Raw genomic sequence first — 24,275 nt, forward strand, 5'->3', positions numbered from 1 at the left:
TTTAAAAATATTTAGTGCATCTATTAAATATAAATAAAGATGTATCAATGGTTTTAGTGGGTTGTGTTTGTATTTCTCTCAATTCATAATTTATTTTTATGATGCAAATGTAATAATTCATTTTGATGAATACATTGACTCCACTGGCTATAGTCAAAATTAGGTCTTCTATTAGAGACCTCCAAAGAATACAGTAAGTATATATAGGTTAAAAAAATTATAGAACAGCTTTACTCAGATGTAGATCACATACCATATAATTTATGTATTTAAAGTATATAATTCAGTAATTTTTAGTATATTCATAGAGAGTTGTGTAACCATCACTACAATAGATTTTAGAACATTTTTTAACACTCTAAAAAGAAATGTCATTCAATAGCAATTACTACCCATTCCATCCAACACCATCAGCCCTTCCAACCACTAATAACCTTTCTATTCCTATAAACTTACTTATTTGGGACATTTCAGATAAACAGAATCATACAATATATGATCTTTTGTGACTGGCTTCTGGGAATAGAATGGTTGGTCATATATAACTATGTTTAACCTTTGAGGAAGCAGGTACACCATTTAACATTCCCACCAGCAGTGTATGAAGTCTCCAATTTCTCTACATTTATTATTATCTGACTTTATTATTATAGCCATCAGAGTGGGTGTGAAATGGTATTTCTTTCTTTTTTTTTTTCTTTTTTTTTTTTTGCATTTCACAGATAGCTACTGCAATTGAGCATCCTTTCACATACATATTGGCCATTTGTGTCTTCTTGGAGAAATGTCTACCTTTTGTTTTAAAATTGAGTTTTTTGTCTTTTTATTACTGAGTTATAAAAGTTATTTATTCTAGATACAAATATGATTTCCCAGAAGTTTCTCTTATTTGGTAGTTTGACTTTTTTACCTTTTTGTGGATAGGTAAAATTTTAAGGTCTTTTAGTGTTCATCTACCAGAAAGTGTGGTTGAACAATTTACTAGATTTGCTTAACCTTATTACCTATAACATTATATATGTATCTTCGAAAGAAAATGCTGACATTTATATACAAATTTAACTAGACAATAAATTTATCTTGATTGGCTATTAATTTAAGGCTTAAAATAGTCTGAGGTGAATTTTCACATTGTAATCTGGTTATTAGTTTTACTTTGATACCTTGTATTGGTTACCTTTCAATTAAAATATAACAAAGATTAATGTCATGACCATTCTTGATAAAATGTCTGAAACTAAAATCAATATTTATTTTACAAACCATAATTTTAGTTTTTCTAGCAAAGGTTAATAAACACAGATTATTTTTATGGCATTTAGTCTGAAAGGTACACATTGGGTTTTTTTTGTTTTGTTTTTTTGTGTGTGTATTGTTTTTTTGCGTGTGTGTGTGTGTGTGTGTGTTTTGTTGTTGTTCTTGTTTTAAGATTCTGGCTTGAAACCACTGCTTGCAGTTTAATTTTTAAAGGCTGGGCTTTTTCGAAAAATATGATACACCATGGTGTGTGGGTCATAGAGCAGTACCCAAATTGAGGTTTTCAGTCACTATTAATGTCAAGGTAATTATTGATTTTTAAAAAATAATAATTGTAAACAATTACATATGAACTTTGGGCATGTCATTTCATCAGTTTCTTGACATATTCATTACAAAATAGTTTGTATGTTGTATTTTGCTATTTATTTTACTGTTGTTTAATATGGAAAGATTAGGTTCTGAAGTAAAGATATGAGATTAAAACCTCAAGGCAGAAATAACCTTCACAGTATCTTAAATGGTATGAAATCTTCCATACTATCTTTCTACAAGTCCAACAACTTAGTTTACCTCAGATATAGATACTAATCACTGTTTCCTCAGTTGAGTCTAGTTTAAATAGTTGGCCCACAGTTAGAGCTGCGTTCATGATAACTATGAACTGTGTCTTTTAAATAATAGAATCACACTTAGTTGCCTTTCTCAACAGGAGATGTTTCCATCGTTAGAGGCACAAAGTAACTGAGACTAACTAAAGAACAGTAGATTTATAAACTGTGCCACATGTCACTAAATAAATTTATTGACTGGACCCACTGGCACCATTTAATTGTGATGTTATATTTATTCATTTGGTCTCTTCCTCTGTTTTTCTCCCCATTGCTCTCAGTCAAAATGTATATATGATGTGATTCCACTGTGTATAAACATATATAGTTGAATTATTCAAGTGAGCTGGTCCTTGAATTAGCAGGTGAGCTAGTCCTTCAAGAATGAGATGTAGTTACAGTGTCTTGCAATCTTAGATGCTTCTGGATGTAGAATTACCCAATACTGTAGTTGTTTATCTGCTCATTTTTATTACATGCAAAAAGGAAAAAATTTACTCATTAAATTAATGGTGATTAATTTATATGTAGTTTTATAATTGAAATAAACCTGAATGTCACCTGAAATAAATATAGCATAAACATTGCTTCATGCTAGAAAATATATTTCCACACCACCTTTTGCTGAGGTTGGCAAACTTTTTCTGTAAAGGTCTACATAGTATATATTTTAGGTCAACTCTGAGTAGAGCCTGTAGCAGAAGCAGCCCAAACCATTCTAAATGGGTATGATGTATACCAATAAAACTTTATTTGCAAAAACAGGCAGCAAGCAGAATTTGGTATGAATTTATTCTATGATATCAATATACCATAATTACTTAATCTATTTTTTGGAAATTTATATTGTCTTTATTATTTTTTCACTGTTGTTAGTAATACTATCTTAGCGTCATAATATGTAAATCATCAGGTCTATTTTTAATATTTTGCTTAGGATAAATTCTGAAAATGTAATTTCTAAGACTAACTTAGTATATTCTTAAGACTTTTAAAAATGAGAATAGGTGATATAATACTTGCCTTCTAATTGTGACTTTGAGTTTTGTTTGGTTCGTTTTGTAGTTTTATGGTGTGGGAAAAGAAAGATGGGATGAAAATTTAGAAAGAAGCAAAGGAAGACCGGAAGGAAGCAGATGAGTTAATGACTGTGATAGAAAACTTTTAGAAAAGATATTATCGGAAAGAAATCTGAAAAATTCTATAAACATAAATTTTCCTGTTCACATACCAAGATTTTTTGTGTGTGATAGCTCTGTAGAGTTTTATTGAAAAATTTGTGTATATCGAGTTTGAGATTTGGGAAATAGGGTTAGCAAATTATAAAGTAAACATTTCTTATTAAATCTTTTGAGATATTCTTAGGCCAGCATGATTTTTATTGTGGTTACTAAAAAAGAAGACAGTAAACCTTTCCATTCTGCATGACGAATTCTAGTTAGTTAGAACAGGGATTGGGAAACTACTATCCACGGACCAAATCCCTCCCATTGTTTTTGTAAATGAAATTTTATTGGAACACAGCCATGCCCATTCACTTAAGTTTTGCCTACGGCTGCTTTTAGACTACAGCAGAATTAAGTAGTCGTATCAGAGATAGTATGGTCTATAAAGTAAAATTTTTGCAGACCCTAGAATTGGAGTAATGGTATATATTAGTCTTTCTGTTTATGAAACACTAGAGGCCTGGTGCATGAATTTGTGCAGGGGGGGAGTCCCTCAGCCTGGCCAGAGATCAGGGCTGCTGGAGGTTAGTCAGGGGGAGGGGCCGAGGGAAGTTGGGTGGCCGGAGGGAGGGGCCATAGGAAGTTGACTGTGGGAGCACACTGACCACTAGGGGGCAGCTTCTTTGTTGAGCATCTGCCGCCTGGTGGTCAGTGCACATCATGGCGACTGGTCGGTTGGTTGTTTGGTCGTTTGGTCGCTTATGCTTTTATATATATAAATTTTACCAATATTCTCTTTAATAATTCATTATTTCTGTATATGTACCTATGTGAAAATGACATAAATTAGAAATTTGATAAGCATACTAGAAGCCCGGTGCAGGAAATTCATGCACAGGGTGGGGGAGGTTGTGTGTCCCTCAGCCCAGCCTGCATCCTCTCCAATCTGGGACATCACTCTAAGAATCCAGGACTGCTGGCTCCCAACTGCTCGCCTGCCTGATGGCCCCTAACTGCTCCCCCTCTGCTGGCCTGATAGCCCCCTAACTACCCTGCCTGGGCCTCTGCCACTGTAGCTTTGTTTGGAAGGATGTCCGGTCTAATTAGCGTATTACCCATTTAGTAGTATAGACTAGGGGGCTGGTGCACAAATTTGTGCATGGATGGGGTCCCTCTGGGTGGCTTGCAGGGATTGGGCCAAAACCCACAGCCCAATGCCACCTGCAGCTCCTACCTGCCACTCCTGCTTATCCTGGCCCCACTGTGCCTGCCACGGGCTTGCGCCAAGTCAGTCCGGATCGGGAGAGGATCACGCTGTTGCAGCAGTGCTTGCCAGCCATGAGCCCTGCGACTGGTGCCCTCCCAAAGGGGAGTGGCCTGCAGGATCAGACTGAAACTGGTTCTCTGACATCCCCTGAGAGGTCCTGGATTGCGAGAAGGTGCAGGCCAGGTTGAGGGACCCCACTGGTGCACAATCAGGCCAGGGAGGGACAGTGGGAGGACCCAGAGTGTGCCATCCAATCTCGCTCAGACCCCAGCAGCAAGCTAACCTACGGGTCGGAGCATCTGCCCCCTCGTGGTCAGTGCACATCATAGCAGTGGTTGAGCAGCCTTAGCATATCATTAGCATATTACACTTTGGTTGGTTCTGCCGTTTGGTCTATTTGCATATTATCCTTTTATTCTATAGAATATTTTTATTTAACACTTACTGTGTGTTTGTGCTGGGTCCTGGGAATATTATGATCATCCAAACACAGTGCCAGCTCCCAAAGAATTTGGGAGAGTCAGATAAGGAAACAGGTATTTTCAGGACAAAATAAGAACTGAGAAATTAAGGATTAAGGAACCCAACATTAACTTGCACCAACATAGTTACATGGAAAGAGCATTGATCTGTTTTTAAATCCTGATTCTACCCTGTTTCCCCGAAAATAAGACAGTGTCTTATATTAATTTTTGTTCCCAAAGATGCGATAAGGTCTTATTTTCAGGGGACGTCTTATTTTTCCATTAAGAAGAATATGGTACACATTTATTGTTAAATGAAAATAAAGGAATTTTATTACCTGTATACGGTACAGTAGTACGGTAGTTGTCAACACAAACCAGACAAACTGTGACTCCTACAGTATCAAGAATTTACTCATTTTTTCAATGACAATCATATCATCATCATCTGGAACATCATCATAACAATCCAATTCCTGAATTTCCCAGTGAATTTCTTGTGACTCCATTTCTTTCAGAATCAGTGGACCAAATCTCTCATGTTTAGCAATAGCATTCTGAGACAGAGCCTAGGGGGGCCTTATTTTCGGGGGAATGCCTTATATTTCATTCAGAAGGAAACCTGTAAGTAGGTCTTATTTTTGGAGGATGTCTTATTTTCGGGGAGACACGGTATTAATATCTCTGTGACTTTAGGAAAGTTAAACTTTATGATATTTGCAAAGTTATTCTAAATTTTAGAAATAAGTATATTTAAAGCACTTAGTCCGGTGCCTGATGAATAAATCATTTCTACACTCCCCCCTCCCCTTCCAGTCATATACAATTATTGTAGTTCCAAAGACTATAAATAGAAAAATCATTCCTCTGGTGCCTTCTTCACAGGAGATGTGAAAATATTTTTTTAAATCTGTGAAGTTTAAAGAAAAAAAGGATGACAAGAATGGGGGAAAAAGAAAAAGCAATATGTGAACTTTGTGAACACCCTTCTTATAAAGAAGTCATTAGTAAAAATCATATTTTATGATTGGGTCTCATAAATTTACCCAGATTTCTATTAAAAATATATGGATTGTAAAATTTATATTTTAGGAACTTACAATATTTCTTATAAATATACTGCTATATTAGTAATTCAGTAATCACTGATCTTAGATTTGTCAACGTAAAAGGGAATACTTCTCTGAATCTCCACCTTTCTTATCCCATGTTTTACCATGCCCGTTTTAACCAAATTGTGGTTTATATCCAGAAGGGTAGTGGTTATAATGTTTTTTTCATGAGATGTTTATAAAGTATTCAAGTATATCATCAGTAAACCAATTAATTATTTTTTCTTAAGACTCGCTATAACTTAATTTTTTTTTCTATTCAAAGAATTAAAAGCTTGGCCAGTGTGCTCAGTGGGTGAGCATTGATCTATGAACCAGGAGGTTGCAGTTTGAGTCCCAGTCAAGACATATGTCCAGGTTGCTAGATTGATCCCTAGTGTGGGCCATACAAAAGACAGCAGATAAATGATTCTGTCATTATTGGTATTTCTATCTGTCCCTTCCTCTTTGAAATCAATAAAAACATGTTTTTTTAAAAAGAATTTAAAAATTTCAATAGTTAGGAAATAGTACTATGTCATATATAGAAATAAAACTAGCTGAATTGGCTTTTAATTTAAAATATTTTATTACCTTGCTCCTAAGTAGCATAACTGAAGCTAAAAATAGAAACTTAAATTGGTCTAACCGCTTGTAATTCCTTCAAAAGTGTGGAAAGTTGATAGTTCAAATCAGAGTACTACACTCAGAAGGATATTGATCTTATTCCATTATGTGACTTATCTTTCCAATTTTGCTCTACTTTATGTAATAATTTCCAGATTTATTAATTCTATTATAATGTACCTTCAGAATAAGACATAAAAAGTATAAATACAATTATCAACAGAACATAGAACAATTTTCTATACATTTTATATAAATCATTCTAAATTATATTTAGAAACTAGTAATCATACAAATAGTTCCTTTCCCACCAAAAGAAAAAGCCCAGTGAAACAGTAGCATAGGGGTTGGGTAAGAAGCATGAGATTGTGTTGGTAGGAGAGTCAGGGATAGTGAGTGACAGCATGAGAAAAATGGATGTGTTCTTCCATCACTGCTGCTCTCCTCTTATGTGAAATTAGACAAATAGCATGGATGCAAAGGGAACTAGGGACAATGCTCAGGGGACAGGAACTACTTCCAGACAGTTCTGCCAGATTCATGAGAGTAGTGGTGTGTGTGCATTTTATTGTTGCTGTTGTTACTTAACCTTGTCACAGATATATTACTGTTTCTTTGGCACTTGTTTTGCGGGTTCTTACTCATATTACTTTCTTTATCATGACTGTGCTGGACTTTCTGGTGGCAAATCAGCACCATTTACCCCTTGCCTGATACAATGTCTCTCTGGGAAGTGTGTGTACTTATTTCTTTTTCCTCTCATTGTGTCTACTTGTGTCCCATTCCATCAAATATGCAATTTAGAAATCCAGAAGACCATTACAGACAACTGATCTATAGAGTTTCTTTTGTTTGTTTTTTTTGTCTTCCTTCTCCCCTCCTCCCATTCCCTTCTCATGCGCCCCACACCCCCATACCCTTCGGCAGCAAAATTCCACACACTGAAACTATTTTTCCCTTCTCCTTAAATTTACAGCTGTCTCAATCTTACGGGAGTCTCTTATTTGAAAACAGTTATGCCAAGGTAGACATTCGTTGATCTATTTAGTTGACGTTCTGTGAATTTTTATAAGCTTCATAACACTGTGCAAGTCGTATTATAGGGTGATTCAGAGAAGTATATAAAACTAGTTAGATTGTGAGGGTGAAATATTCAAACATATTTCCACCAAAACTGCTTAAATCATACTAAACTGCTTATATTTATAATATGCTCCTAAATCTTCTGTTGTAAAATATAGTTAATTACAGGTGACTTTAATTATGGGTTAGTTTTCTTCAACCCTTACCTTAGATAATCTGTTGTCATAGAACATTTAAATGACATGATTTTGAGCCTTGTACTGTTGAAATTTTTAAATGCATCTAAGACTAAACTTTATAATGTGTTACATTTTAGGTCAGAAGACATGTCTTCATCTACATGGCATCTTTCCTTACCTCTATGTGCCATACGATGGTTATGGACAGCAGCCAGAAAGCTATCTTTCTCAGATGGCATTCAGTATCGACAGAGCACTTAATGTGGCTTTAGGCACTCCATCTTCCACTACTCAGCACGTGTTCAAAGTGTCATTAGTATCAGGAATGTAAGTATATGATATCATCTTTTAAATTTTTTATTTATCTGTATTTCTATTGCCATTCTCATTAAAAGAAAACTAACCAATTAAAATGTACTCTTCATTTTTCTTTTCTAATCTAATGAAACTGGAGCAATACAATATAGAATGGTTAACAGTGATTTTTGTTTTAACCTTTTTCATTTCTCTTTCTCAAACTGTATAAGTTCATGTAATTCATTCTACAGATATTAACTCTGTGTACCAGGAACTGCTCTAGGCATCCTATCCAATAAAAGAGTAATATGCAAATTAACCATCATTTCATTACAAAGATGGTGGCACCCAAAGTGGCCAGGGCACGGGATGTAGGCTGAGGGACCCCAACATCCCTGTGCATGAATTTCATGCACCAGGCCTCTAGTTTGGGATATATTGGTGAATAAAACAACGATTTCTGCCCCATGAATGTTACATTCTAGTAATCAGAATAGAAAATGACCAATAGTTATGTCATGAAATAAATTTATTTATTTATTATATGATAATTAGTACTCTAGAACAAAAGATGAAGAACAGGATAAGAATAATCAGTAGTGTGGGGTGGGAAGGTGCACTGATGGCAATTTTATATAGGGCAATAAAGGGAAGGTCTTAATAAAGGGAAGCAATTTGACGTTTGAGCAAAGACTCAAAAGTGAGGAAGTACAAACAGCCTGGAGGCAGGTGTGTGGATTGGAGGTAGAAAGTAGATCTAGTAGGTTAGGGAGATATGAAAGGATGAAATCATGTTGACCAAAGTTTCTCTCTTTTTAATTTAATAAATCTTTATTATTCAGATTATTACAATTATTCCTCTTTTTCCCCCCTCCATCTGGTTCCCACCCTCTGCCCTTACCCCACCCCCCACTGTCCTCATCATAGGTGTATGATTTTTTGTTCAGTCTCTTTCTGCACCCCTTATACCTCTTTCCCCCCGAGAATTGTCATTCCACTCCCTTTCTATGCCCCTGATTCTATTATATTCACCAGTTTATTCTGTTCATCAGATTTTTTTTATTCACTTGATTTTTAGATTCACTTGTTATAAGATATGTATTTGTTGTTCATAGTTTTTACCTTTACCTTTTTCTTCTTCCTCTCTTAAAGAATACCCTTAAGCATTTCATGTAATCCTGGTTTGGTGGTGATAAACTCCTTTAGCTTTTTCTTGTCTGTGAAACTCTTTATCTGACCTTCAATTCTGAATGATAGCTTTGCTGGGTAGAGTTATCTTAGTTATAGGTTCTTGCTGTTCATCACTTTGAATATTTCTTGCCACTCCCTTCAGGCCTGCATAGTTTCAGAAATCAGCTGACAATCATATGGGTGCTCCCTTGTAGGTAATTAACTGTTTTTTCTCTTGCAGCTTTTAATATTCTCTTTGTCTTTTTCTCTTGGAATGTATCTTGGTGTGGTTCTCTTTGGATTCATTTTGTTTGGGGGGTTCTGTGTACTTCCTGGACTTGTAAGTCTATTTCTTTCACCAGGTGGGGGAAGTTTTCTGTCATTATTTTCTTCAAATAGGTTTTCAGTATCTTGCTCTTTTTTATCTGGCACCCCCATAATTCAGATGTTGGTATGCCTGAGGTTGTCCCAGAGGCTCCTTTACAGTGTCTTCAAATTGTTGGATTCTTTTTTTCTTTTTGCTTTTCCATTTGGGTGTTTTTTGCTTATTTGTATTTCACATTTTTGACTTGATTCTTGTGGCCCTCTAGTCTGCTGTTAAATCTCTGTGTAATATTTTTTAGTGTGTATTTAATTTCTAGTTGGTCTTTTTTCATATCCTTGAGGGGAGGGTCTCATTAAATTTATCGGCCTGTTTTAGGAAATTCTTGAAAAACCTTATAACCGTGGTTTTGAACTCTATATCCAGTAGTTTGCTTTCCCCCATTTCTTTCATTTGTGATCTGTTTCTTTGTCTCCGCATTTTCACTGCTTCCTTGAGTTGGTAGAGTAGCTTTGTGTACTAGGTATCCTATAGAGCCCAGTGGCTCAGCCTCCCAGATAACTGAGGTAGACACTCTTGGTGTATCCCTTTGCGAACTATGTGCACAGTCTTGTTGTTGTTAAGCCTTGATTGTTGTTCTATCTCTGGGAGGAATTGACCTCCAGGCAAATTGGCTGTGAGGATCAGTTGTGTCTATACTGGGAGAACTTCTGTGCTGGAGACACCCTTATAAAACAAGACTTGCAAAATTGCAAAAGCCTCTGTGCTCAGCTTGGATGGGTCAGAGTCTCAGGGCAGAGCACACAGCCTTGGCTTCCCATCAGCCCTTCCCTATGAGACCACTGGGTTTCAGTGTCCATCAGTAATTGCTGCAAGCACCTCTGAGAGAAAGTTGCTCTTAAGTTTCACCTGCTGCCAGACAATCCAGTTTCTCCACGAATGAGTCTGTATTCCCAGAGTCTCACCTGGAACTGGAGTTCAGTGCAGTCAGGAGCTTCCGTCTTCCTCCTGCATGAGAAAGCCAGCCGTGCACTCAGCCGTCAGGCCTCTCCACGCATGCGTGCCTCCAGACTCGGCCTTCCACAGCTCCACTGAGTCTCAGTGTGCTTTTCTCTTTCCTTCTAGTTGTAAAATTTCCACTCAGCCAGCTTTCCTATGTTCTTGATCATGTCCGTTTTGTCTTTTAGTTGTAGTTTTGAAATTGTTGTGTGAGGCAGCAGTGTAGGTGTTTACCTATGCCATTATCTTAGTTTCTCCTGACCAATGGTTCTCAAAGCATGGTTTTGTACTTTGATTTCCGTGATCACCAATATCAGCTTTATCTAAGTCTGGAGGCTGTCCCAGCCTCTCCTGGGTTTCTCTTCATTATCTCTGACTGGTGTTTCCCCTAATAAATTTCTTGTACATTTTGGCATCTATTTCTCAAAAGACTTGGACTAACACGTCTGATAACTTCGTCCAAGTACATTCTTGGGTTCCACTACAGATCTAATGAATCAGAAATTTTGGTGGTAGGGCCCAGCAATTTGTGTTTTAACAAGCCTTTCAGATGATTCTGCTGCATGAGAAACACTGCCATAGACTGTTCCAAGGACTTTGGCTTTTACTCCGAGCTATTACATGACTTTGAGCAGCTATGATTTAGCTTAAGCTTAAAAGGATTACTTTAGCAACTGCATTAAGAATAGATCATAGAGTAATAGGACTAGAAGGGAGAGCATTAGGATTCTGTGTCATTAGTCTGGATGAGAAAATACAGTGGCTGGGGCACTAGGGTGATAGCAGGGGAGTAGTGAGAAGTGGTCAGTTTCTGGATCTATTCTGAGAGTTGATTCAACAAGATTGGCTCTCTAAATGGATGAGGGTTTTGAGAGGAACCAAGGATGGATACAAAAGTTTGAGTCTGTCTTATAGAAAGAAAAAAAGAAGGTGCAGGTAGAGCAGACTGGCAGGAAAGATTTGAAGCTTATACTGGAATATGAGTTTGTTATGTCTGTATGAAATCCAAATGGAGATCATAAATCTGTATACTTCTACCTTAATCTAGGCTTTCCTCTGAACCACCGCAGTATCCTTTTAATTGAATTCCCTTCTTTTGTTGTTGTCCAGAACCGTAAAATTACTCATCTTACAGTATAAATTGTATCCTTTTAAATTTAAAATCCTGAGTGGTTTCATACTGATCATAGAATAACATTTAAACTTCTAAACACTACCTATGTGATATGACTCCTGCTGTTACGAGAGACTTAAACTTCCCAGTCACTCGTGGGAGTAAGGTGGAGGTTCTGGGGTGTCACTGAAAGAAGCAGTTCCATGGAAGGATGAGAGATGGTAGAAGATATATTGGTGTAGAGTTACATTTCTCTAGTTCCATTTCTCCCAAGCCAGTTCTGAAAGAGGGGAGAAGCTGGGAGTTTAGCTGAGCCAGAAATAAGACCAGGGTCCAGAGTTTTTGTTCCATGTTGTAGCCTAGTATGGTTCAGCATTCAGGCCAAATTAAAGTCCATTTGTTTAATCCTGTTTCCAGATGTGATGGACAGGCAAGCATTTTCCCATATCACTTAGATCTTACTGAGCATTTGTCTCAACTGCTTTATCCAGTCTTTTTCCCCATCAATCAGCAGACAATAGACTTGGAGAAGGTTAAATGCAGCTTTTTTTGCAAAGCTGTCTTAATGGCATGCCTGTATCTAGTCATCCCATTAAATAATAACCAGGTTTTACAACAGCATCACTGCTATCTTTGTAACTTTGTTCACCATGTTCCGGAACATTGGTCTTTTAGTTTCTCTTATGTGCCAAGCTCTTTCCCACCTTTCTACATGAAGTTTCCTTTCCTTTAGTTCTCTATCCTTCTCTAGCACTTCACCTCTCCAGAGAAATTTTCTTTGACTTCCTTACTTAAAATAGATTATTACTATTATTCTGAATCTCAGCCCATTATGTTTACTGGTTTCTAAAAGCTTTCTTATACGTACTCTTATTTCAAAGTTGAATCTTCAAACAGTCTAATGAAATGAATAATCAATCATTAATCTTTCTATATTTTTTATACGTATTTATTAAAGGCATTGCCATATTTTTGAGTTACAAATCTGGATACCTGGCACAAAAGATGAGCTGTTCAATCTAATTTATGGTTACCATTTTCCTTTCTTTTTGTATTTCAATATTTTTTTGGCCTTTTTCTTACCTAGACCCCCTTTTCTCCTTACCATACATTCTAGCTTCTGTGATTTCTTTACTCCTTCCATTCTTCCTATTCTTTAAGATAGACAAAGTTGTATCCAGCTTCCAAATTAAAGTTGTGCAAGATTTAATTCCAGTCTTCCTAGACTCTACATTATCCTGAGTCTGGGTTAACATGACAGGACCTTAGGCTTATTTCTGAGATTCCTTGCCACTTGTGTGTTAGGAGCCATTGACTCAGTTTGGACTCCTGATGACTGTACTAATAGTGATGTCCACAATGTCCTGTCTTCAGCAGCCCTGCTCAGCTACTATAGACTCTGGCCTATTGCTTCTTTTAGGGAGTCAATCCATCTCATATTTGATTTTCCTCTTTATATTGCCTTCTTTTTCCCCCAGCATTATTGTCTTTTCCAAAAAACCCTAACTTCTCATGATGTACCCAAAGTAGGAGAGCTTCAGTTTTGATACTTAGCTACCATGATTCTAGAAAGTATCCCAAAAAGAGATTTTAAATTGATCTAAGTTAATTAACTGAGATTTGTCCTTATTTGTGCTCATTTTCCTTCTCATCCTATATAATAAAAGGCTAATATGCAAATTGTCCCCTCACCCGGGAGTTCGACCATGGGATGGGGCCGGCCAACCAACCACCCACAGCCCCTCCCCCTGGCTGGCCCAACTCCAGATTAGTCCCCCCCACCCCAGTTAGGGGCGGGGCTGGCCAACTACCCACAATCCCTCCCCCTGGCTGGCCCAGCCCAATCGGAGTGGGCCAGACGGACCCCAGCCCAACACAAATTCGGGCACCAGGCCTCTTGTTATATTAAAGAACTAACTGATTATTGAATATAATTTTATAAGCATAAAAATATCTATCGATACCCTCAAACTCTGCTTTCTTCTACTTTAGTCTCCCTGTTGAGATATTTTGGCAAAATCAACTAAAGCCTACAGTAGGAGGTATGGGTTTCAGTGTAAATTATACAGAGACTTTCTTGGTGGAAAGAAACAGAAAACTGAATTTATAGAGTTTTCAGGATATATTTTGGGGCAATATATAAAGCAATCAGATTTATAAAGAATTTTAAAGGTTTAAAACTTAACTTACATTCAGTTTTTAAAAGTATGAGATTCTATATATAAAAAACTAAAGGTTGTTAGCAAAACCAAAACAAAGCAAAGATAACATGGACCACAGGAATGCAGATTTAATCCCTCCTCTCCATTTATCTGACTCCAGACAGTTATGTTTATACATATGAAAAATATCATAGCAGGAGGAATAAAGAGTTGAATTTTGCCAACAGGAGAGAGAGGTCATTCATGTAATGTGTCTTTCATCCCTTCCTTCACAGCAACAAAGTGGGATGAACAGCAGCAAACTAGACAGGAAGTGTAAGTGTTATTTAAAAAAAAAAAAAAGTAAAGAAGGGTGAAGTTGTTAAGGGATAGGTAGTGATGGTTAGAGAAGGCCTTTCTGAGGAGTGAGTTTAATTAAGCAGAGACCTGAGTGAAGATTGAAAGCAAGTCATGCAAAGTTTAGAGCAGAGTGTTTCTGGCAGAGAAAATGGAATGGCGAGTTACTTGAGAGTAAATCCAGCTAGAAGGACTGAACTATTCAAAAGGGCTAGAGGGAAAAGGAAGAGTGGGTGGTATGATATAAGATTGGAGTGAGTGGTAAGAGTTACATAAAGAACCTTTCAGACCTTGGTAAATAATTGGATTTTTTTTAAAAATAGAATTTGTTTAATAGGGGTCACACAGATGAATCTGATCTAAAGCTTGAAACAACTTTCTAAAAAAAAAGTTTTAAAATATACTCCAAATAATGACTTCACTGACAAATTTCTCCTGTATTTAATATCTACTACACTTTGAGATATGACAGAGAGGTAGTATCCTAATGTAAGTTCTACCTAGTGTCCATCATAAGCGGGCAGTATTTTTAAAGTGAAAGGTGATTGGGTGTACCCAACTAAATATTTAATCAACTGCTTATTTATAGACAAACTCTAAGCAGATATAAAACTTTTTTTAGCCTGAAAATTCATGCCTGTTCACATATTATTTCTAATTAAATAAAGAATGGTCTATGTATCAAATGTACTGGTGTAGTTTTAGGTCCTCCTGAAATGATATTACATGATAGCCCAACTTATTTAATTTTGCATTGAGGACTTGGTTCTCTGCCTATCATGTAGATTTTTGTTTTTTCCTTTCCCCATTCCAGCTGATGCCCCAAGAAAAGCCCAGCCCCAAAATAATTAGGGACCTAAGGAAGTCCATGGTTTTTTCAGTCTCATATATATGACTGAAGGCCTGGTGCACAACTTTCATGCACTGGGATGTGGGTGAGGGTCTCAGCCTGGCCTACGCCCTCTTGTAGTCCAGGACCCCTCAGGGGATGTCCACCAGCAGTGATCCTAGCTTCTGGCTGAGTGATGCTCCCCCCTGTGGGAGCACACTGACCACCAGAGGGCAGATCCTGCATTGAGCTTCTGCCCCCTGGTGGTCAGTGCATGTCATAGCAACTGGTTGTCCCACCATTTGGTCGATTTGCATATTAGGCTTTTATTATATAGGATAGGTATGTGCATACATATACACAATAGGTAAACTGTTTCTGCCTAATGAACTTACAAAATTAATAATAAACAGATGATTAAGGAAAGTGATATACATGCTGTTAATTAAAGGACGTGTAGATGAAGAGCTTTAGTTTTTGACAGAAAAAAATGGGAAATGAGAATGTGCCTGAAAGTCCTCAGTTTTCTCATGCATAGTCACAGTAAAGATAAAAGAGCCACTTTTGAAAAGTCATGATGATTGAAAACTTCTTAAAAGAAGTAACCAGATTTCAGTATATGTTAACCTGCAGTACGTTTAATTGCAAATGTCTTTGAGTTTTTGTTTGATTTGGGGAGGAGGTGAGGTAATATTTAATATAAGTAAGATTGAAATGGGCCAGCCGAGCCGAATTAGGGCAATAAATTACATTATTTCATCACTGAACAATGAAAATAATTTGATATGTTTTTTCTTTTATTTCAGACCTTTTTATGGTTATCATGAGAAGGAAAGACACTTTATGAAGATCTATCTTTACAATCCTGCAATGGTGAAAAGGTACAAAGTTAAATGAAATAAAAATATGAATAACTATCACCTAAGTATTTTAATAATAAAAATACTTGTTTGGTAGCCCCTAACTGCTTCTTTTCTGTCTCAGATTTAGAGGGTTTATGGAAGTGGATAAGGAGAAATGATGGCTATCGTGTATGATCTTAGTGCCCTGTTGGCCAGGCCAGATGTTCAGTATCAAGAGATATTAGCTCTTCAGTGTCAAAACAAGAGGAAAGTGTGAGAGTGAGGCCAGAGTGGAAGGGCTTCTGAGAGATCTCAGAATCCTATTGACTCCTTATTTAGTCCTTAGTGAAATTTTATATCCTGGGTTTTTTGTTTGTTTTGTTTCTATTTAGTTTTCTTTTCTTCTTTCATTAGGTTTCTCTTAAGACCTGTAGCTTATCTCTCTATCATCCTGGAGCCAGTGTTATAGAGGATGGGAATAGCACATATAGAGAAGATTTCAGTCATCCTCTAGGATTCAAAACAGCTGTCTTCACTCTATGTGGTGACAAGTCAGGGTAAAAGTAGCCTTGGAGAAGTGTTGAGTGTTATTGTTTCAGAAGATCCTCTCTGCCAGTAGGTACTACATTCCAAAAGATAACCTTTTGGTTCGATACATATTGGCTGTTTCCCCAGAGGGAATTTAGGTACCATGAGAGGCACAGTCACCAACAGGATGAGGTTTAGTCTACATTAAGCGATTAAGTACACTGAATCACAGTGGTTATTCCCTTCTCCAGATAACCAGTGAAAACTAGTTTTCTCTATTACTTGCCCCCAACCTTTCTCCAAAAAGCTTCTGTTGCATAGGGTACCAAAATAATTTTTGAGAATAGTCAGACAGTGATGTTTCTCTTACCAATTTTCACACTTTCTCATATCCATGGAGCCATCATTGTGTATTCTTACCCTCTTTTGCATACACAGTGACAAAGGTCGTTTTTTTCTCAGGTTTATCCCCAATTGTGCTAAGCGGGGAACCATGAATAATACTTACATGAATATTTTATAAGTAACCTATAAACTATAGTTCTGCTTGAAGTATAACTATAACCTGTTTTTCTTCCTGTGACTAAAGCAATCACATGCTTATTAAATTATTTCCAATAAGTTTACTTTATAGTCATGACCATGCCTATCTGAAATTTCCCAGTTGATTGATGGGTTCATTCATTTATCCATTTTTAATAAATTCTTATAAAATGCATACCTTTTTGATGCACTATGGAATTTGCTGGGTAAACATTAGTGAACAAAGTTTGCATGGTTTATGCTCTTAGGGGTCTTACAACCTAGCAGTGGGGACAGACAATAAATAAGCAACCTAAATATTTAACAAAAAAATGTAATAGATGCCGTGAAGGAAAAGAACAGGGTTCTATAAGACCTTTATACATGAATCATTTATTATAGTATTTGACTAATATATAATATAGTGGTTAAGAGCCCAGACTCTCAAACCAGATTGCCTACATTCAAAATCTGGCTCTACTACTTATTAGGTGGGTGACTTTAGGTAAGTTATTTAATATCACTGTGCCTTAGCTTTCTTGTCTGTAAATAGTGTTGATGTTAGTACACATTGTTCTGATGATAAGTATGTTAATCTATAAATCACTCACATTATAAGTGCTGTGTAAACATTGGCTATAGTATAATATGTAAAACTAGAGGCTCAGTGCACGAAATTTTTGCACAGGGGCCAGAGGGGGTTGTCCTTAAGCCCAGCCTGCACCCTTTCCAATCTGGGACGCATCGAGGGATGTCTGACTAACGGGCAGTCGGACATCCCTCTCACAATCAAGGACTGCTGGCTCCCTACCTTCCTGATTGCCCCTGACCACTTCTGCCTGCCAGCCTGATCATCCTCTAACCACGCCCATGCCAGCCTGATTGATGTCTAACTGCTCCCCTGCCAGCTTATTTGCCCCCACTTCCCTCCTCTGCTGGCCTGGTCACCCCTAACTGCCCTTCCTTTCAGGCCTGATCCCTCTCAACTGCCCTCCCTTGCAGGGCTGGTGCTTCCCAACTGCCCTCCCTACTTTCCTGATCCACCCACAACTGCCCTCCCTTGCAAGCCTGGTTCCTCCCAACTGCCCTCTCCTGCTGGCCATCTTGTGTTTTCGTAGGGGCAGGATCTTTGACCACATGGGGGCTGCCATCTTGTGTGTTGGAGTGATGGTCAATCTAATTCTTTTATTAGGTAGGATAGAGGCCTGGTGCATGGGTGGGGCCAGCTGGTTTGCCCTGAAGGATCAGGGTGAGGGTTCCCTTGGAGCTTGGGGTGGCCTGAGCGAGGGGCCTGTGGTGGTTTGCAGGCTGGCCACGGCCCCCAGCAACCTAAGCGGAGACCCTGGTATCTGGGATATATTTACTTTCTACAATTGAAACTTTATAGCCTGGATAGGAGCCAAGCCTCCTGTTCACTCTGTGGCTGCAGCCCTTTCTGTCTGGATTTGTTTACCTTCTATAATTGAAACTTTGTAGCCTTCAGTGGAGGCTTAGGCCTGCAAGGGAGGCAAAAAGCTTGGCTTCCTTTATTGCTGGGGAAACGCCTCCATCCTGCTCTCTGTGGCTGTAGCCATCTTACTTGGGTTTATTTGCATACTTGCTCTGATTGGCTGGTGGCGTGTTTTGTGGGTATGGCTGGTTCAATTGCAATCAAGGACATATACCTTGATTGTGGGCACATCCCCAGTAGGGAGTGTGCAGGAGCCAGCTGATCGATGTTTCTCTCTCATTGATGTTTCTAACTCTCTATCCTTCTCCCTTCCTCTCTATAAAAAAAAAAAAATCAATAAAATATTTTAAATAAAAAATAAAAGTCAGATTTACTTAAGAGTATTTATGAAGATATAGTCAATATTTTATCTTGAACCTTAGATATAAATCTTAATATTTTATATGACAGTGAAAGTAAGCATAAGCACATCTTTTGTGTGCTGAAGTGCTATGAATGAATGTCTCAAGGAAAAAGCACTTTTAAAAAATGTTTTTTATTGATTTTTTTTTTTTTTTTACAGAGAGGAAGGGAGAGGGATGGAGAGTTAGAAATATCGATGAGAGAGAAACATCAATCAGCTGCCTCCTGCACACTCCCCACTGGGGATGCGCCCACAACCAAGGTACATGCCCTTGACCAGAATCGAACCTGCAACCCTTCAGTTCTCAGGCAGACACTCTATCCACTATGCCAAACTGTTAGGGTGAAAAAGCACTATTATTATTGTTTTTAGTAGCAAGCTGAACTAAACACTGTTTTTGTTAATGGAAAACCATTTTTACTTGAAAGAACAACTGATAATTAAAAGAAGTTATAGTGATTTGCCTATTTGATAGACATCTCAAAAATGAACAAAGTGAGCCTGTACCTTAAAGAAGAAAACTCATAGTATTTGTTGCCCATTATAAGATTTGAGCTTTTAAGCAAACATTAGAATTTTTGATACCACATGTAAATTTTAACAGCTTTCCTATACTTAAAAGATTTTTCTGATGAGATAGATGATGTTAACAAATAATTTTTTTCAGATTGTTTAATGAAATCTATCAACATTTAGGTCTGTCCTACTTAGTGGATCTGTATTTTCCAAATGACCAGTGTGTAATGCTAGAAAGTCCTCCATGGATAAAAGTATTTAAAGTGTAAGATCACCCTGACCAGTGTGGCTCAGTTGGTTGGACGTCCTCCGGTGCACCAGAAGGTCCACCAGTTCGATTCCTTGTCAGGGCACATGACCAAGTTGTGGGTTTAGTCCACATTTGGGGTGTGTATAGAAGGCAACTTGATTAGTTTCTTTCCCACATAAACATTTCTCTCTCTCTCTCTCTCTCTCTCTCTCTCTCTCTCTCTCTCTCTCTCACACACACACACACACACACACACACACACACAAACATTTCTCTTTCTCCCTTTCTCTTCTTCCCTTCCTTTCCCTTCCTCACTCTTTCTTTCTCTAAAATAAATAAAAACATATCTTTAAAAATAAAGTATAAGATATATTAGTAGATTTTAATGTGACAGAGTACAAAAAAGTTATTGATAAGGTTTCAAATTTCACATTGTTTAAGAAATTACCACTCCACTCCTTTTCTGTGTTGTATCAGAGAAAATCAGTGTTTATCTGAAAAGGTAATTTAGTTGCTCTTCTTTTTTCCAACTACATAATTGTGTGGGGCTGGATAAAATATCACAATAGATTGAGCAGAAGCAGATGTGAGAATCCAGCTATCTTCTATTAGAATAGAGAGAAATTTGTAAATGTGTAAAACAATTATTTTTCTCACTAAATTTTTTGTTTTAGAAAATATAGGTGTTTTTTTTATAAAATATGTTAAAAATGGGTTATTTTAAAATCAGTAGAAACGTTTCTTTAAAAGTTCTGTTTTAACTTTCAATATGGTAAGTATTAATGGATATAAACCACATAAACAAAAGGTCTTTAGTGCTGTAAATTATATGTAATAGTGAAAAGAGGTCCTGGGACCAAACAGTTTGAGAACCACCGTATAAAGCTCTTTTAATTTCCTATCAAAGATCCTCAAACTCTATGCACATTTATTCTCTTCTTTTAGATGCCTATCACAGTGAAAGATTTCCCCCTTCACCTCCATAGCTCAAGATCCACCCTCTTTGACTTTTTCTTCTATCAATTATCCTTCCACTCCTTTCCCCACACATTCATACTCATGACACATACACTCATACTCATAGCTATTCTCCCTGAAGATTTATTTATACTTTGTGTATCCAATTTCTTACCTTCCATTCACTCATTAACTTACTCCAATATGGCGTCCATCCCAACCACTCTACTGAAATTGCTTTCATTAATGTTACTAAATCAATACCTTTTTGTCCTTAAGTTTGACCTCATGTCAATGCTTAGTGTCTTAAAATAATTCCAAATGTTGTGGAGTTTTTTTATATAAATCTCTCATGTTCCTTACACCTATCTGATCAGTCGTATCTATGCCACCCTGTTGGTTCCTTTTTTTATTTGTAGGGTTCTATCTTGAGCTTTTATCTTTTCTCTCTATTCTATATCCTCACTCTACAGCTTTATCTGTTCCCAGGGTTTTGTTTTTGTTATCTTTATCTATTGGACTTTCACATATATATATATAAGTAGTCTAAATTTCCCTCCAGAGCTCCTGATCAGTATATCAAATAATCTACTGATAAATAGTATAGCACTGTAGTTAGGAGTAAAGGCTCACAAGTCAAAGAAAATTTGGGTTGAATTTTAGCTCTTCCACTTTTTATTTGTGTGATTTTGGACAACTTTTTAATCTCTCTAAGACTCAGTTTCCTTATTTCTAAAATGGGGAAGGTATTAATAGTACCATAGGTTTGTAGTGAGGATTACTTGAGATTAAGCATTTAAAGCACCTAACACAGTATCCGGTGCATAGTATCTAAATTTTTTTTATTTAAATATATTTTATTGATTTTGTACAGAGAGGAAGGGAGAGAGATAGAGAGTTAGAAACATCGATGAGAGAGAGTCATTGATCAGCTGCCTCTTGCACACCCCCCACAGGGGATATGCCCGCAACCAAGGTACATGCCCTTGACCGGAATCGAACCCGGGACCTTTTAGTCCCCAAACCGACGCTCTAGCCATTGAGCCAAACCGGTTTCGGCCTTTTTGGCTTTTTCAATATAGTTAGTATTAAATTGGTTTTAGAAATCAAAATACTCTTTACTGAAGTTTTTTGTCATTTTTAGAGCATGTGTCTTACTTTAAAACTTGATTTAAACTTAATTTTGTACAAAATACAAATTTCTAGTAAAATTGAAGTAAAAATTTTTGTATGCTAATATGATGTGTTTTATTCTCTATTAGCAATAATCATTGTTTCACAACATTCTAGGAAATATAATTTTATGATATAACTTTTTTCACCCTAATTTAGGATATGTGAACTTTTGCAAAGTGGAGCCATAATGAATAAATTTTATCAGCCTCACGAAGCGCATATTCCCTACCTCCTACAGCTCTTCATTGACTACAATCTGTATGGAATGAATTTAATAAATCTAGCTGCTGTCAAGTTCCGAAAAGCAAGAAGAAAAAGTAAGGTTAATTTTTCAAGTTCAAATTAATACTTTGAAATAAGAGTTATGTAATTGATAATTTATAGAATAATATACATTTATATTAAGAGTGCTGAGTAGGTAAAGAATAAAATACAGAAAATGTATTAGCATTTTTTAGGAAAAGAATCTCAAGTGAAATTTGTTTTGTAACAGCTTATTAAGGTATAATTCACATACCACACATTTTCACCCATTTAAAATGGAAAATTCAGTGGTTTTTAGAATATTGACAGTTATAAAACCATCACTACAGTCAAATTTAGAACATTTTCATTATCCCAAAAAGAAACCCTGCAAAAATTTTCCAATAGGTGAAAAGCATGAGAAAATTTTGTATTAGCATGTATATGTAAGCCATTTATTTTAGTTATAAAAGCCAGATGAGTGTTGGAATGATGATTAGAAGGAATTTCCCCCCCCAAACTATTAACAATTTGAAGGCAGAAATATATGAAGTTTAGTTGAAGGGAAATTGCAAGTATGATGAAATAAAGCATATATTTTAATTCATTATACTGAATAGCCCTCAGGTTTTTTGTGGCCTTTTTTTTTTTTTTTTTTTTTTTGTATAAGATAAAAGGTTATACTGAAATCATGGGAAAAAATAGATGAATCATTTTTCGTATTTTATTTTGCCATGTTATTTCAGACATCTACAGTTGAACTGATAGTAAATCTTACAGTAAATTAATATATAACATATATGTGCATAACTTAACATTTCATCTTATAAGACAAGTTGATATAGTACCTAAGTCATTTTTGAAAGTTAGGTAAATTCAAAAGTGAAAAAGATTTTGAAATTTAATGTACATGCATATATATATAATTTTGTCTCAGTTATATAACCAGTTGTCAACTAAAATGGATATTACTAATTGCTATAGTAGTAAAGGTGAAGTATATAGAAGTACTTATATAGAATAAATATTTTAAGTACCACAGAAGCATTTTATATTACATTTTTTAACATCCACAGTTGAAAAGAAATGTTATCTTTATATTTAATATATAAAATATGTGTATATTAAAGAGTTTCCATGCTCTTTAGGGAAATATGCTAAAATAGTACATAAATTATAGGTAAGAATTAGTTGCATATTTTCAAGGCATGTTTTGTTGAAATAGCAAAGATGTTAATACCTGACCGCAGCCTAATTACATTTTTTTTATCAGGCTAGCCAAATAAGAAAATCAAAGTATTAAATTTAGCTAGAGAGGATTGTAAATTTAATATCCTTAATAACGTTAAAATTCAAGCTTTCTCTTATCTGCACATTTAAATTCCCATAAGATATCACAGAAAATTTGTTAAAATTTGGAGATTACTTCCAAAGCATGACCCTAGAACCTACTTTCTGAAACTCGGACAACTAAGCAGACATGTCCCCTCTTCAACTGCTGGTCAAATTGTATATGTCCCAAGTTCTCAACTCACTGTTGCTGCCATTATTTCTGGAATGCATTATATATTTTCTTTTTGTTCAGGGATTGGTATTATAGTATGTTTTGAATTTTATCTGGAACCTGATTTCTACTAGAATTTTGATTGAGACTTATACAGAATACCCTAGGAATTTGGATTAAAGTCTACAAAAATTGTTGTCATATTTCTGTATAAAATGGGATTTTAAGCATACTCATCAGAATAGCACATTAAAATGCATTCTTTTATTCTAATATGAAAGTCTTGTAGTCATTTCTCTCTCATAAGCATATATTGCAAATATTTATTTCCCCTCTTAGTTTGGAACCATTATTGTCATCTGCTCATATATACATTCCTAGGTGTGTGTGAGTTTTTAGGAACTAGTCATATAGGTTGCATATTATTTTACTTAAACAGGAGTTATATGAAAGTTCAAATTAGAACTTATTCCCTTTTACTTTTTTACTCCCAGGTGATCCACTGCATGCAACTGGATCTTACAAGGACCAGCTAACAAGAAATTCTCTTACTGGTACCTTATTTCGGTGGGAAGAAAATGAAATACCAAGGTTAGTTCATGTTGTATTTACATATATCCTACTGCATTCAGAAATTAATAGTTATCATAATTTTATATATAATTTTTTTATAAAAGCAAATTCTAATATTAGTATGTTACATGGAACCATAGATTTTAAAAAGAGACCATGAAAATATCCCTAATTATCACCAAATTAATAAAAAATCTGGATGTAAATTTTTACACTTCTTTTCAATATTCATCTTCATTGTGCATTCCAAGTTGATACTCTATAACTTGTCTAGTAAAAATCACATAATATTTTTAGTAAAAATAACCCTTTCTAAATATAAAATATTTGTGGGAAA

General features: G+C 36.1%; 1 protein-coding gene across 17 annotated transcripts in view; it reads left to right on the forward strand.

Moving 5' to 3' along the window:
• The window catches only part of REV3L (REV3 like, DNA directed polymerase zeta catalytic subunit), a 138,507-nt gene that overhangs the window by 39,857 nt on the left and 74,375 nt on the right, over nucleotides 1-24,275 (forward strand). For 15 of the 17 annotated variants that reach the window (XR_006740071.1, XM_045573099.1, XM_045573097.1 and 12 more), the window contains 4 exons: nucleotides 7,883-8,072; nucleotides 15,781-15,855; nucleotides 21,775-21,935; nucleotides 23,860-23,956. Coding sequence is in view for 16 of the 17 variants with exons in the window: in XM_045573099.1 (XP_045429055.1) it covers nucleotides 7,883-8,072; nucleotides 15,781-15,855; nucleotides 21,775-21,935; nucleotides 23,860-23,956 (523 nt within the window). In the remaining variant the exon portion in view is untranslated. Of the gene's footprint in view, nucleotides 1-7,882; nucleotides 8,073-15,374; nucleotides 15,607-15,780; nucleotides 15,856-21,774; nucleotides 21,936-23,859; nucleotides 23,957-24,275 lie in introns of those variants that run through there. The other 2 variants (XM_045573093.1, XM_045573086.1) reach the window with 2 other exon arrangements.

This window comes from Pipistrellus kuhlii, unplaced genomic scaffold, assembly GCF_014108245.1.
Source record: "Pipistrellus kuhlii isolate mPipKuh1 unplaced genomic scaffold, mPipKuh1.p scaffold_m20_p_5, whole genome shotgun sequence".
In the NCBI taxonomy this organism is placed as follows: Eukaryota; Metazoa; Chordata; class Mammalia; order Chiroptera; family Vespertilionidae; genus Pipistrellus; species Pipistrellus kuhlii.